The sequence below is a fragment of the Haemorhous mexicanus genome, chromosome 4 (genome assembly GCF_027477595.1).
Source record: "Haemorhous mexicanus isolate bHaeMex1 chromosome 4, bHaeMex1.pri, whole genome shotgun sequence".
Lineage (NCBI taxonomy): Eukaryota > Metazoa > Chordata > Aves > Passeriformes > Fringillidae > Haemorhous > Haemorhous mexicanus.
In genome coordinates, this window is record NC_082344.1 from 17,324,938 (window position 1) to 17,340,333 (window position 15,396).

Genomic DNA, 15,396 nt, shown 5'->3' on the forward strand with positions numbered 1-15,396 from the left:
TTTCATTTAATGTGTTTTTCTGAAGACATACTCTGGGTGAAGTTGGTGGTTCTGTGATTTTGCAGATATTCCAACAGCATGTCTTTAAACTAAAGTTGCTAGGGAAAGAATTGGAGAATATTCTGAGTTGGAAGGGAGCCGCGAAGATCGAGTCCAACTCTTAGGTCAGTGGCCCCTATGTGAACTGTACCCACAACCTTTACCCATAACCTGGTGTTAGTAGCACCAGGCTCTAACCAACACCTCTCTTTCACTCTAAACAGCTTCTCATACTTCATCAGTTGAGGGTGTGCAAACCTGTGATTTGGTGGTTATTGGTTTATTATTTGTGGTAGCGATTATTCCATTTTTACTAAAATGAGTTTCTAACTCAATTCTCTCCATTGTCTGCATCTTGAGCACACCAAATGACATCCAGTCAGGGCCATTATTTAATGCATTAGCATTTATCCCAGGGTGATTCAGAATGATTTCCTAAGTGATGGGCAGTCCTGCTACCTGGAAAGCCATGCTGTAGACAGAATATGAATAAGTGGTTACGAGGACAGGTGAAACTGAAGAAGGGTAGAAAACTGAACAGTGAGAAAGCAAAGTAGTACATCACGGGTCTGGAACTTTTCAGCCTCCTTTCAAAGACAGTTTCAAAAGTTTGTTTGGTTTTTTGGTGATTTTATTAGGATAGCTATTGTACATCACTGCTTTCTGCACCTTCTAAGTTCAGTTAAGGTGTGTCACTATTAATTTCAGCCAGTTTTTAATGTCATATTTACAACATTTTTTTGTCTTTGTTATAGTATTTACTATTGAATGCTAAATTGATTTTACACTAGGCTGTTCAGTTAATCCTTCCTACCTCCAGCACTTTCAGTTGTTGTTTATGCTGTCTGACCGTTGTAGTGGTTTTGTCTTTTTTAAAGGGTTATTTTTTGGGGGGAAGGAGGGGCAAGTTGGTTTGCTTTCAGTTTGAATTTTTTTCCCACACTTCTTTTTAGTTTTTAGGGAGTTTTTTCTTGGTTTGTTTCCTTTTGGTTTTTTTTTTTTTTTTGGTGTGGGTTTTTTTGGGTTTTTTTTTTTTATTTTGTGTTTTTTTTGTGAGGGGAGGGGTTCTACCCCCAGTTTCTTTCTTTTCCTCTTAATTTCACAGATTTACTCAAACTGTTTCACCACTGAAAATGCTTTTAACCTCCTCAGGCATTTTTTTTAGCAGATCTGCTGAAAGACTATCATTATCTCATCATGAAACCGTTTTGGGAGATCGAGTTGATAAACATTCATCATCATTGCAGAAAACCACATCAGTGGTTGGTATTTGGCCTTTGAGAATGCCTACCTTTATTCTTCTTAAAGATTCATTAATCTTCAAACTCTAATGGTTTTTTTTGTTTGTTTTTTTCTTTAGATAATCTTTGTCACATCAGCAGAGCTCATTTTATGTTTATCCTCAATCCACAGAAGTTAGTATTATCTGTTTAACTGCATCTTGCATTTGGGTGAATTACAGATGATAATTGAAGGGATCTTCTGCTACTAAGGTGCCTTTCAGGCTCCTTAGTGAAGTCAGAAGTTTTCCTGATAGGGAGGATCTTTGTCAATAAAATAAGTGCACTTAGGCACTGCTTTCAGACTTTTTTAGGTATGTTAAGTTTTCTTCTTCTGAGAAGAGACTGGGTTGCTGGGATTGCACATCTTGTGGTTTCTTTCATTGCATATATATGTTTTTCCTGTTCAGTGAGGGACTTTGCTTTACAGGGTGATTCTGGTTTGTGTTTATTGAAATTGCTCTGGAAGGGAAAAAGAAGTGTCCTGTCAACTGCTATTCATTAAAAGCCAGTTCTGATCAACAACTCCATCATCTTATTACTTTTGGTCAACTTTCTGTTTGCTTTTGGTGCTTTCTACCACATCTTATGCAAGGCAAGTGTAGTACAATATAGCGCCTTTCCAAGAGATCCTAGAAAGTGTTCTTTTATCATCTGCGTTAGTGAGGCTAAAAGCTGGCACAGTTGAGTTGTTTTATCTTTGGATGAGCAGCCCTCCATTCCTGCACACTGCAAAGGCATCAGCCACTTCATATCTGCCACGTGTGATGACAGCCCGACTCTGCTCCTGATGATGGAAGGCAGACTTTGTGCCGTCACGTTTTTATTTGGGTTGATGCTTCTCTCTTCCTATCTGGATATTTGGAATTATTTGTATTCTGTAATCTGACTGTGTCTTCAGGCATTTCCCAAAAGAAGAAGCAGAGATATCTATAAGGCACTGTTAGAGAAGGGATCCCTGACTTCAGCTTCACCTTCACCACCTCCTGACACACCCATCCATACCTTTGACTGCACCTCCCCTCCCACCCTTGGCAAATGCACAGATTTTTTTTTCACTAATACTCCCTTCCAGAATAAGCTCTACAGAAGTCTGATTATGCTATTATATGCTCTTTATGGTTCTAGATCATCTAACTAAAAGCTTCTTGTACTAAATTTGCCCTTAGTGCTATTGCTATAGGCAACAATATTGCTTGCGGGGCTTGTAGGAAAGATTTTTGCTACCCATCTGAATTACTCTAATCCCACTGCTTGCTACCTTTTGGTTTTCTGAAGTCCAGGATGCAGTGCGCTTCTTACACGTGAAAAAAAAATTGTTGTTTGATTCTACCAAGCCTCTATCCCATATGTACTGAATCCATGCTGGAAAATCTGACTCCTGTGTATTAACCATGTAACCACATAGTCATGGTCGTACTCACATGTACATGCTTTCACCATTGTCTCAATAGGTATATTTACATATTATTTTATAGGTTTTTCTCTTTGCCTTTTTGCTGTTTTTACTAGTTAGCATATCCCGCTCCTGAGTTGGCTTTCTTCTGCAGCAGAAGTTGAAGGGCTAAGGACATCTGACGGGGGCACATAGAGGATGTTATATTAAGTGATGACTTGGGCTCTTCAAAAACAGGGGAAAGGTACAAGGAATAAATTTAGACTAGTGCTGATGATAGAAGTTAATCCTAAATGATAGAACTATCAAATTTGCTCAGAGCAGATGACAAGAGAAGGTGTTCCGGCACTTAAAATGCTGTCTGTGTTTTAGGTAGTGCTTAATTAAGAGTGACAGTTTTGAAACTGCTATTTATAGTGTTCAACTGCTATGCCAGGATGCCAGTAGCATGACAACTTTTTCAGAAGCATGGACTTAACCCCTGAGTTTCACTTTCAAAGATGACTGAACCAGCCTTATTCCATAGGTGGCTATGGAGACTGCGCCCAAAGGAGTCTGTGCACACCCAGTTTGGTGTGCACAGACAGTCTCTTGCAGGCAGAGACTGATTGCCCAGCTCTGTCTGTGGTAGGATAGAAAAATAATAGGCCTACAAAGTCACTCCTTATACTGTGCTGGTGGGGCACTTGTAGCAGCAGTGCATGCTTTAGACATGCTTGGCTCTCAGAACTGAGGAAAAACAGCTTTTGTCAGGAATTCTGGCATTTTGCCTATGTCTTTAGTGTAGGGAATGCAACTGTGTCATGGCTGTTGTGCTTTCTAAGTTGGCCTGTTCATATACCCAACCATCTGACCAGTGCTTTGCACTGATAGTTTCAGGTCATCATGCTGGGAAATTCCTACCTGTCCTTGTTTGTGTGTGTTTTATAAATTGCCTTACTTTTCACCTTGTTATCTCAAACTTTATCTCAGTCTCATGGAGGGAAGTGGTAGGGCCTCTCCTTGCTTTAGCACCAGAATTGGAAAAGCCAGCATTTTGTACAAAAGTCTGTTAAGGAAAAGAAGTCTGCCAGACAAAAACATGAGAGAGGAGCCATTGAACAAATGAACCAAATCTGCACAGCTTAGATGCTTCAGAGAGTGATCTTCTTACTGTAATTGATATTGCAAGTTTGATAAGTATTTGGTCATATGAAATGTGCTGCCTTTCAAATAAACTTCCCAGGTATATGCTGGGGAATCTTAAGAGCAGATGAAGCAACCAAGCCAGTATTAAAATAGGATTTTTCTTCAGTTGCAGATTTATTCCTCCATTAGTAATTCCTTTGTAATTTCTTTTTTATGTGATATTATTCACCTTCTTTTTCTGTCCTAGTTGATACTAAAAGCACAGGAGATGATGGATACACAGTTATTAATGAAAAATATTTTTAGATGTCTCTTAGAGGTAATGGGCAGACATCACAACTGGCATTTTAGACTTCTTACATAAGTGTATTCATGCAGCATTGATACAGGGTTGCATTTTCTCTTGATTTATTTATTTATTGAGGCTGATAACTTGTTTACTAGTTCAAGTATTTGTCTTTGGCTCTGACTGATATGGAATAGCATCCAGAAGTGGTTCTCAATCGTAAGAATTATCTGTAAGCTGTTACTGTTTTCATTCTCAAAAAATGTAGGATGGGGATATGGTAATTGATGATCATACTCTTAATGTTACTTTTTTTTCCTGTTTTTTATTTCTTTTGTCTTTCAACACTTCTCCTTCCATAAAATCCCCATTATCCTTCATATTGTTGTTTCGGTGCAGTTTTTTTTCAGAAATTTCAGCTATTTCCACAGAGGCCACTGACTGATGGTGACTTCATGCCTTTGGAAAAAGTACATTGTGTATTGATAAAGCACAACTACTCAAAAAGATGTTGCTGCAGGTTACTCAAATCTATCTGCTGGTCAAAGGATGTATGACCAATGAATGTACTTTTTGCAGCCTTGCCAGTGTCAAAGCCAAGTGTATTTGTAAGACTGGAATGTGTGTCTGGAAGGCATAGGCCTAAGCCTAGTCCTTTTCTTAAGTTGTGCTGTAAAGGTGAATTTATGCTCAGTGCTTGGGGCTGCTGAGAGGATGTGTTCCCTTCTGCAGACTAGCAGACTGAATTCTTACTGCTTTTTTTCTTTTTACTACCCCTACAGAGGCTGCAAGTCGTGCCATAGTCCAGTTTCTGGAGGTCAATCAAAGTGAAGAAGCAAGTAGAGGTTGGATGCTGCTCACCACAATCAATTTACTAGCTTCATCAGGACAGGTTAGTCGGAAACAGCAAAGTCAAAGATAAATTATGGAGTTTAAGAGACAAAAGCAATAATAAAATGAACTGCATGAACACTCACCAAAAGATGTAACTATATTCTGCTTTTCTGTTTTAAGATCCTCTTTCTCTTGTATTGCCGCAGGACTTATGCTTTAGCTCCTTGTGTTTTCAGTTGCCTGAAAAAAGAGTAGTTTTGGGACTTTAATTTATAATGTTCTTTTGAATAATGCATGCAACTTTTATTGCTGCCCAAAAGCTTCTCTTGCGTACTGCTGCTTATTGCCCCATGTAATGCATGGCACATAGAGAACCTAAATAGTTCAGACCTCAGACTTTGCACACCTCACTGGAGGAGGGCCACAGCAGTTGCAAAAAGCAAGGCCAGCAGCAGTGATGAATGGGGGTGGTAGTGAATCATTCCTGCCTCTGCTTCTGATGCTGTACTCCATCAGAGATCGGTCTCTGGCAGTATACTGGGCAGCTGTGTGGTTTGTTATTTCTGCTCTAATCTGCCTTTGTAATTCAGCACATCATCTTATCTCTGTTTTAGTATGTCACCAGCCTCCACACCAATTTGTCTTTTCTTCCCACTGATGCTTTCATATTTTCTACTACCTTGCTTCTTACAGCTCCTTATACCTTCTTTCCAAGTGAGAGCATAAATTGAAATGTCCTCCTCTCACTCCTGTTTCTCCTACAACAAAGAATTGATAGCTGATGAGGTCTTGGCTGAAGGTCTGGTAATTAAATTGTTAACTTCTGTTGGCAGACTGACAGGTTTTGTTTTTGTCCTGTACATTGACTGCTCTGAACTGTGGCTATGAGGTGCTGTTGTCATGTAAAGAAATCATCCTATTTTTAAAATTACTGTTTGGATAGACACTCAAGAATAGATGGTGAATCTGTACTGCTGTGTCAACACCTTGCCAAAGGTGTGAGAAAGAAAAACCAGCATTTCAATCAACTGCATTATTATGGATGTTTGGAATATATAATATGCTGAACTGGTATTTTTCACTGTGTTTTCTTCTTCCTCAGAAAACTGTGGACTGCATGACTACAATGTCAGTGCCTTCCACACTTGTTAAATGTCTGTATCTGTTTTTTGACCTTCCACACGTGCCTGAGGTAGTTGGAGGAGCACAGAATGAACTACCTCTTGCAGAGCGCCGAGCGCTACTACAGAAAGTCTTTGTACAGGTAAGAAAGGTAAATTGGTCAAGGAATTTTGCAAGAGGAATGTAAATACTCCATGTGAGCAAAGTCTAGAAACTTTTCACTTGAGCCAGGTTTTACTCTTCCTTGATTCTTAAAAAACTGATAGCTAAGAGAGAGGTAGATTTTCCTGCAAGCATAGTTGAGGTTAAATTCCCACTTTTCCTCTAGTCTTTGTCTTTGACAAATACCTTCTGCACAGATATCTAAAAGGAGCAACATATGGACTACTATTCCGTTTTCATCTAATTGGTCCTAGTACTTGTTATCTTTGGCTGTTACTGATTGAAATAGTTTGATAATAAAGCGGTGCTCCCAAATGAACTGACTGGAATGAGTGAGGTTTCAGATCTCCCCATCCAGTTGCAGACAGCCTCTCTCCAGTTTTCTGAGAGGGAGCCTGAGTTTTTCCTTCATAAGATGCAAAAAATTCAACATTTCAAAACATGCAGAAAAGGGAGCGTGACATAGTAGCTTCACTTATACAGCTGCATTTTGTCTTGGTTTTGGTAATTAGGAAATTCAGACCAGGTGCCAGTTATTCAGGTAGGTCTGCGGTTTTGCTGTAGCCTTTCCTGACAAACATAATTTGACCAAGATGTTATGGTTGCTGCTCTGCCAACAACCCATCAATAGTCTTCTTCCTGCATGAGGAGGGAATACAACAATTTGCCTCACAGAGCTTCTCCCCCAGTGCAGAATTTAAACCTGCAAATTAGGCAACTGGCAGATTCTCCAAGAGTGGAATATTCTGGTATCCATGCAAATATGCTTCCAGTCTTCTGGTAAGCTTTTTAAACTGAACTGGGGTTTGAAATGGCCATGTGTCAAATAACCTTGTCTTGTGTTCAAAGTATAGAAACACACAAAGGGAAAACGGTGCATTACCTTTTTTAATGTGTTTCCTTAGTGGAAGAATGTTTTGCCTTTTACTAAGTCTAGGCAAAATTTTCAGTGATAAAGGTATTAATGCTAGTTGTTTAATGACTTCTATTTCAGATCCTAGTAAAATTGTGCAGTTTTGTGTCCCCGGCGGAAGAACTGGCTCAGAAGGATGATCTCCAGCTTTTATTCAGTGCAATAACCTCATGGTGCCCTCCCTATAACCTGCCTTGGAGGAAGAGTGCAGGAGAAGTACTAATGACCATATCTCGTCATGGCCTTAGTGTCAATGTAGTGAAATACATTCATGGTATATGTCTTTCTTTAGTACTATTTATTGGGATTTTTTCCTGCTCTTCTTTCATAGTTTTCTTATTTGGGAAATAGGCATGAAAATAATAGGGAAGCTTCTAGGCTTTTAGTTTGGACATGTGCTTATTTGCATACAGATAACATTTCTAAGCCTTTGTGTACTGAGAGAGCTGAGTCTGTCTCATTCACATTTCAGTTTAATCTGAAAGGATAGTTTCCTCTCATGTTTTGGTGTAGTGTTCATGATAACCAAAAGGAAAGGCTTTCAGTAACTTCAGTAACTGCCTGTATTGAAAAATATTTGCTGTGAAGATGCATTAATTCTTAGCAGGCAGTTGTCTTCCTCCCCTGTGGTCCAGTCCAGCTTTCCAACCCCAAGGATGGTTGTTTCTAGGGCCTGGCCCATGGAGGCTCTTTGCTTGGCTGAGAACCATACCTGTGCTGGATGGGTTTGAAGCCCTTATGTTTTCCCTGGTCTCTCACGGACTGGATTGCTGACACTTAAGTCAGCCTGCATTTCTTCTGCCAGGCCCTCGTCTTCCCCACCTTGCTTTAATGATTGAAGATTTTGTGCATGCTGAAGGCCAAATTAAGTTATCTCATGGGCTTAATCCTGCCTGTGAGTCACCAAATGAATGAAGCATCCAGAATAATTCCAGTTTGTCTCCTGTCCATTTTTAAGACAAGTAGATCCTGGCTGTTGCTGGCATGGAAACTGTACAGGGACGTGTTGCTGATTTTGGTCGCTAATGAAAGTGGTGCTTTAGTCGCCATCTATCTTTGCAAGGAGCTGGTAAAGAGGGAGGTGCCAAGGTCGTTGACAACAACTTGCAAATGAAAATCAGTGTTGGAGAGGATATTAGCTGCCTGGAAGCAGCTCTGCATACAAATTATTCTTTTTGCAGTAATTGAAAACCATATGGGTGGTTAGGTATGCAGGACTTGAGGTAAGAAATCCGATTAAATATGTTTTTAAAATTATATTTAAGGCCTTTAGACTGAGGGGCAACATGGGAAGCATTTGTAGTTTTTAAATTGGACTGACTGTTGGAGTGAACTAACATCCTTATGCATTTTAGCAGTATACCTACTGGAAAAGAAGAAACCCACAATTTTGGGTTGCTCACACCCTGAGAAGCAAGTAGCTACAAGGCTCTATATTGATGGTTTATTGAATACATCACCCTGCTCCCACATATTTCATAGAAAATTTCAGTCTGTTTTTTTTCTTGTGCTAGCAGTGTGTTTCCAGTTTCAGTCAAAAAGATGTGAATGTACAGTATTACTCAAAGCGCAGCATAGTCACCAGTTGAGTGTTTTTAGATAGGACTTACAAGGTGATAGGCTTCTGGTGGGCTTTTGATGAGTGTAGAAGGTGTATGTATATGTGTGAAGCTGTTATTAAGTGCAAAAAAGAAAATAACTCGAGTTTTGACTGTCATTTGGCATGTTACAGTTGCTACCATTATTGCTTCTCTATGGGCTTGATCCGTAGAGGAAGAAAGCTGGCATGTGAAAAGATACTCTAGGTTCTTTAAAAAGTGAAATGGAGTTTTAAAAAGAAAACCAGTCAGCATTGCCTCTTTCTTTTTGATTAAAAAGGGAACCTGACTGAAGAGATAACATCTGTCACAAGGCTCAACTTATATTCAGGAAAAATTTAAGATATTTCATTATATGCAAAGGATCATCCTTTCACACTCTCATGCTCTGATTTAACCTCTGGAAAATTTTATCAGTCTAGCTAGAAGGATTTGTGTTTGTGTTGTGCATGCTGCAAAGTTAAAATAGCAAATAATGGAAGGGAGCATCTTTAAAACAGTGTACAACTTCAAATCTCACTATAGATTTGAGAAAACTTTGTTACTGACCTAATGAATTGATGGAATATGAGAATTATGCAGGGCAAGGCAACTATGTCTCTTTGATGTCAGCCAGTGAAATGCCAACCAGAGAAGGAATAAGATGACATGTTGTAAAGGTTTATATGTATAGTTTTAATAACACTTCAAGTCAGTGCTTTGTATAACTTTGTGTTTTAAAAGAAAAAAATATGGTTTAGAATTATTTACAATTGCCATATTTGTCTTTTTATTTTGTTGAGTTATCCTGTCAGACTTTTTAGGTAAAAATCAGTATTTATCTACACAGTTTCCTCCTTACAAGAGTAAAGGTTGTAAAAGGGAGGAAGAGGTCAGCAAAAGGAAGTTAAGGTTCTGATCCAAAGTCATTTGAGGATCCTTCTCATCCTCAAGTAGTGTTAAGTGTTCTGTGACAAGAGATACTTGAATAAGTTACTTTATTGCTGTGTTTTGTGTGTCGGTTATGCCTCTTGCTGTCGTTAATGTAAGTAAAATCCTAAATTTCTCCATTGCAATTCTTTTCAGAAAAGGAATGTTTGTCCACGTGTGTCCAGAACATGCAGCAGTCTGATGACCTTTCTCCCCTAGAAATAGTTGAGATGTTTGCTGGACTTTCTTGTTTTCTCAAAGACTCCAGTGATGTATCCCAAACGTTGTTGGATGATTTTAGGATATGGCAGGGATACAACTTCCTCTGTGACCTCCTCCTCAGGTAGGCAAAAGTGCTTGAAGAAATGCAGACAGATCACTGAGAATTTTTCAAAAAAACGTTTCTTAAGAAAGAGAAAATTATAGGTTTAAACAAATAAGTGATTATAGATCATTATGGAATGAAGATATTAGGATTAAGACATTGAATTCTGTGTTTCTCTCCATTTATTAAACTACATTGTTAAACTTTTTGTTCTTTAGTACTGGTTTATTACTAAGTGTTTCTTGCTTTGGAAAGATAGCAGTTGCCTAAAAAAAACTGGTACTAAATCCTATTTAGAGAGGATCCAGAACATAAAATTTTGACTGGAACTAGTGCTTTTTGAGTGGTTGGTGTTTGTTTTGTTTTGTCTGAGAGAATGGTTTAGTGGTGGGCTTGGCTGTATTGGGTTAACAGCTGGACTCAATGATCTTGAAGGTCTTTTCCAACCTAAATAATTCTGTAATTATTGTATTATCATGCTGTCATAGTGAAAAATCCCATATGTAAATGTGGTGAATCCTATGAGGGAATAGGGGTTTTTTTCCTAATTAAAAGTACTTCTAAGCTGCTAATGCGTTAAAAAATATGCTAATGAAAATGCCTGCCCAAAAAACCTTTGATATCTGATTTATCCGTGATCTCTGTTTTCTTTTAATGAAAGAAACTTCTTTGATTTTCTGACTGAGAAAAAAAAAGAGCGTCTATTGCTTTATTTGTGTAAAATCTATGGGCAGTCTATGTTGCTTTGTTTGAACATGAAGTTCTGAAGAAGAGTGCTTAGCTGTTGGTATTGTAAAATATATATATTTTACAAATCCAAGGTACATACTGGGTAACTAAAAGTGTACACCTTACAAAGTATATTTGGGTCAAAGATGCTTAAGCCATTATTACTGAGAACTGCTAATGTTGTTATCTTCCTATTTTTGGTGTTAGTATGCTGAAGTTTGGCACTCAAATATTTGAACTAAATTTTCCACTACATTGTATACTTCTGAGAGGGATTTTTGTTTGTTTTAAATGGATACCAGACATAGACATGGCGTTGGACATTTTTAATCGCACTTAAAATTACTCATAAGTTATCTTTGGTGCCACAAAAGCTAAAGCACCTGTTAAGGAATTGTTATTTTTCTTGTTCTATAAGTGGAGTTTTGGAGTACGTTATATTCACTAATGCATTAATTCAAAGTAGTGTGATTCAAATGTTTTCCAGAAGCTGTCAGCCAGAGTTTAGGGGAAATAAGAGGGGAACATGCTGTCATGTTACATATCGAGGTACAAAAGTGATTCTCTGTAGAACAAGTGTTTTAAACAAATTCTCCCCTAAGCTTGCATATCCTTAGATCAAAGAATGGGGGGTGTCCCTGCCAAATGTGTAGGAGGACTAGGGATTTGCATGTCTCATTGGAAAACGAGGACACCCGGGATCATCAGGTGACATCAGTAAAGGTTAATAGCATAGGAATGTGTTATCCTCATTTCTTCCTGAGGGGGTTTTCTAGGAGAAAATAGTTCCTTTCAAAAAGCAGTGATCTTGAATGAGCCCATGCATTGGTCAGTGATGGACCACAGTGATGTATTCTCCCTGTTTTGGCTCAAACCTACCCACAGAGACTTGTTCACTCTGGCGCACTTTTATGATGATAACTGTCATGTGAGGGTATGAAATCTGGACACTGGTTCTCAAGCTGCAAAGAGGAAAGGCTTTGGAGCTGGAAAAGCAGAAGGATGTGTGAAGAAGGTGGCTAAGTAAGAAATTGCAGATCTGTGAAGGCAAGAGGAGCACTTTGGTAATTTCATCTGGATGATGTGAAAGGGCAGGCCATGTGGAGGATTAGTAGAATGATAATAGGCGTGCTCCGTGCTTCTGTAGTGACTGTTTGCAGGAGGTTCTTGTTTGAAGGAGGTTCCCACCTCAGCCACGTCTGACTGAGAAGAAGATGGAGGATGCATAATGAGCTGCTTGTAAAGGGCTCCCACAATCGTTTGTCAACAAGAAGCAAAACAGAGCTTGCACTGCCTGAGTCTATAGAAGAATGTGGACCCCAGTTTACTCCTCAGACCTACAGAGTTAGTAAATAATTAAACATGGTGTTATTTGTGGTAAAATAGCAGGAAAATGAGGATGGTGCTAGGATTCAGTTAGAGTCAGTTTTTAGGGTTTGGTCTGATGGTGTGTTCCTGTCAGTAAACAATTGGTTGGAATGGGATGTTAACATTTCCATTCTCTTGTGTTCAAAGGTGGTAAGAGTTTGTAGTTCTAGTGAGCGTGCTTCATCCTGTGCTTGTGAGTGCTAGGCCTTTACCAAGATACCATTTCATTAGCACAAAATATTCACTCTCAAAGTGGCAGATGTAGTTTAGCAAGTTAATTACAGATCTATTTATTTACAGACTATCCATGTACTTTCCTATACAGTATCTTCATGTCTGTGAGAGGATTCTTAACGTAATTTTTCATGTCTCTCTGCTGACTGTTGAGTTGAAGGAGAGATTTATGAGGTAAAGTCCTATGGCAAATAACTGTTGGCTCTTTTAAGACCAATGTTTGACTAACCTAATGGTATGACTTACGGACATGGAAAATACTGCAGGAATCAGGCAGTAAAATTGTCTCTAAACTGAAAGAATAAAACAGACCTTACTGAAGTGATTTGAGTTCAGATAAACTAGTGCTGCTAACTTGATTCTATTATATTTTCTTTAGATTAGAACAGGCAAAAGAAGCTGAATCTAAGGATGCTTTGAAGGACTTAGTTAATTTGATAACTTCCTTAACAACATACGGTGTCAATGAACTAAAGCCAGCTGGTGTTACCACTGGAGTACCTTTCCTGCTACCTGGGTTTGCAGTCCCACAGCCGGCAGGCAAAGGTGAGTCTGCTTTCTTTCTCTCTCTGTTTGCTTTTTTGTTGTTCTAAGTGCAAGTGACAAGATACAGAACAGCTGTGTATTGCACAGACCCTTTGCAACTGAGTCTGGGTTCTTTACCTAAGATTGTGTATCAAATACTCAGGTGTTTTGGTCTCAAATACTTTATTTTGGGGTTGGTATCCAGAGAAGAAAGCTTTATGCCTTTTGTCTTTGAGGACAGGTCCAGCCTCTTCACTGCAGAGCTTGCAGAGCTGTTCTATGTAGAGATTTACAGAGATTATATTATTGGAGAGATGCATTGATTTGATGTATAGTGTTTTAAGCTGCTCTCTTACTAAATTGATATGACAGGCTGATGTGCTGGCTTTATTTTTTTTTGGTTTTTTTTTTTGTTTGGTTTGTTTTGTTTTTGTTTGTTTGTTTGTTTTTGTTTTTGTTTTTAAATCCTTCCCCTACTCCACTTTGCTTTCTGTAAGCTTTTGTCAGCTCAGGCAAATGTAACTTGTCAGCTGAAATGTGTTATTTCATCACCAGTGTGATCAGAGTGATAAAATTTGTGGTGTGCTTGAAACCAGTCAGTTACAATTTGGAGATAAGGTTGAGGAAGTCTTGGGGGAGAAAGGGTTGTATAAGAATAAACTTATGTTTCATATCCTGTGCATAAACTTAAAATTCAGGTTAGTCTCGTATGTAACTAAGGAGTTTGGAATTTAATAGTGACTGTGGAGCTACTTAGTTGAACTTTTATGAAATATACCACTGCACAAGAAAAGCTTATTCTAGGATTGCATTTACAAATTTATAGACTAATGAATATACATCCTACGTTCCTTGGACAGTGACTTCCTTTCTCTGGTATGGAGAGAGTTCATTGTTCTTAGGAATTGTTTTTCTTTTTGCACTAAATAGAGAAAGAAGGTGAACACTCAGAGTTTAATTTCTCCATGTTTTGATAATAAGTTTTTTTTAGGTTAATCAGCTTTTCTGATACAATATTTTGAGAGAACCATGGTCTGTTGCAATCTGCAAAAGAATTCTTTAACTTTGCAGTATTTGTCAGGACATCTCTATTCTTTTTACCTGCTTTTCGTAATGTTGGCAAATTGTCTTTTTATGAAGACTGTGTTTTCTCAATTTACTAATTTCTCAATTATTTTCATTTAAATAGTTTTAGTTCTTGAACTCTGAAAAGCTGGTTAGAATTTGGTTTCTTCAGGGGTCCTCCTAATAATCAAAAATAATTTGATTAATCTACTTGATTGCCTGGAACAACTATTGGTACTAAGTCAGAATATTAATAGTTGTATCTGATACTATTATGTTCCTGTCACATTTAAGAAGCTCTAAATCCCCTCATTTGAACATTTTCATAGTAAAGAAAGCATGTAAATAAGTCCTTTTAGGAACAACTGTGTTAAAATGTAACTAATATTCTTCCAGATGTGAAATTGTTCCAATGTTCTTTTACAAAGGAATTTTCTCTTGCCTTCTGGAGAAATGCTGAAATGGAAGGTGGGGAGGCTAGGCATGAAGATAATTGAATTTACTCTTCAGTTGGACAACTTAGTTTACGAAAATGAAGAGAGTAGTGTGCCATAGAGAATACATAATAAATAAGAATTTTTTGTTTATGAAAGGGTTTTCAAATCAGGTTAACAGTTTGCATATACCTTTATTGGAAAAAAATCAAGTAAAATTTTGTTGTTAAAACATCCTAAATGCTTTGTTTAGATTGTCTTTAAAGTTCTCACTCTTGATTGTGTATTTTGTTAGTTATATTTTACCATTAGTTGTATCATGGGATCCATCCACTGTGTCTTGTACTATTCCTACAGAAGTTTAAAAAGTTGAATTTAAGGCATCTTTTGAGTAGAATAAGAATAATATCTGCTCATAAAAAATTTTGGGGCATGCTCATAAATGATACATTCTTTAGCTAAGTGAATGAGATATCAATCAAGCTTGAAGGTACTTACAAGAAGAAATGTGACTGAGCTTTAAAGCTGTAAGATATTTGTGTGCTAATATTATAGCTACTTTATGCTTCACAGCTCTTTCCCTGTTTTTTAATTCTGTAGTTGTTAACAGTACCGGGCCCTACCAAAGCTCTTTTATTCCCAACTGCAAGGGCTGTGTTCTGCATTATGGAACACAGAATGTATAATGAGTTCTCCTATGGTGTGGGTACGTCATGAGCAGGTTTTGTTTTGTCTCTGGGACTGTATCCCATGTACATTTTAACACTAAATCAGTGTACTTATGAATTATCATCAGCATCTTTAGCTGCTTACATAAACTCTTACTACCAAATATTTATTAAGATGCCATCCTAAAGAATAGTAGGTTGTGGAATTCGCAGTGTAAGTGGATGTGCAGAGGCTTTTTTGAAGTTAATTTTAATTACTTTTTATAAATAAAAGTGACATCATACATTGTTATTTTATTCCTACTTATTAAAATGCGTGGATCATTATTAATAATGGTATTAATTGTTTATTAAGATTAAGAACTTTCTCTTTCCTTTTTC

The 15,396-nt window shown here is 37.8% G+C and overlaps 1 protein-coding gene across 12 annotated transcripts in view; it reads left to right on the plus strand.

The window, feature by feature from the left end:
* The window catches only part of WDFY3 (WD repeat and FYVE domain containing 3), a 159,688-nt gene that overhangs the window by 66,524 nt on the left and 77,768 nt on the right, over nucleotides 1-15,396 (plus strand). For all 12 annotated transcript variants that reach the window (XR_009486147.1, XM_059843938.1, XM_059843939.1 and 9 more), the window contains 5 exons: nucleotides 4,912-5,021; nucleotides 6,066-6,227; nucleotides 7,242-7,434; nucleotides 9,824-10,010; nucleotides 12,703-12,869. Coding sequence is in view for 11 of the 12 variants with exons in the window: in XM_059843938.1 (XP_059699921.1) it covers nucleotides 4,912-5,021; nucleotides 6,066-6,227; nucleotides 7,242-7,434; nucleotides 9,824-10,010; nucleotides 12,703-12,869 (819 nt within the window). In the remaining variant the exon portion in view is untranslated. The remainder of the gene's footprint in view (nucleotides 1-4,911; nucleotides 5,022-6,065; nucleotides 6,228-7,241; nucleotides 7,435-9,823; nucleotides 10,011-12,702; nucleotides 12,870-15,396) is intronic.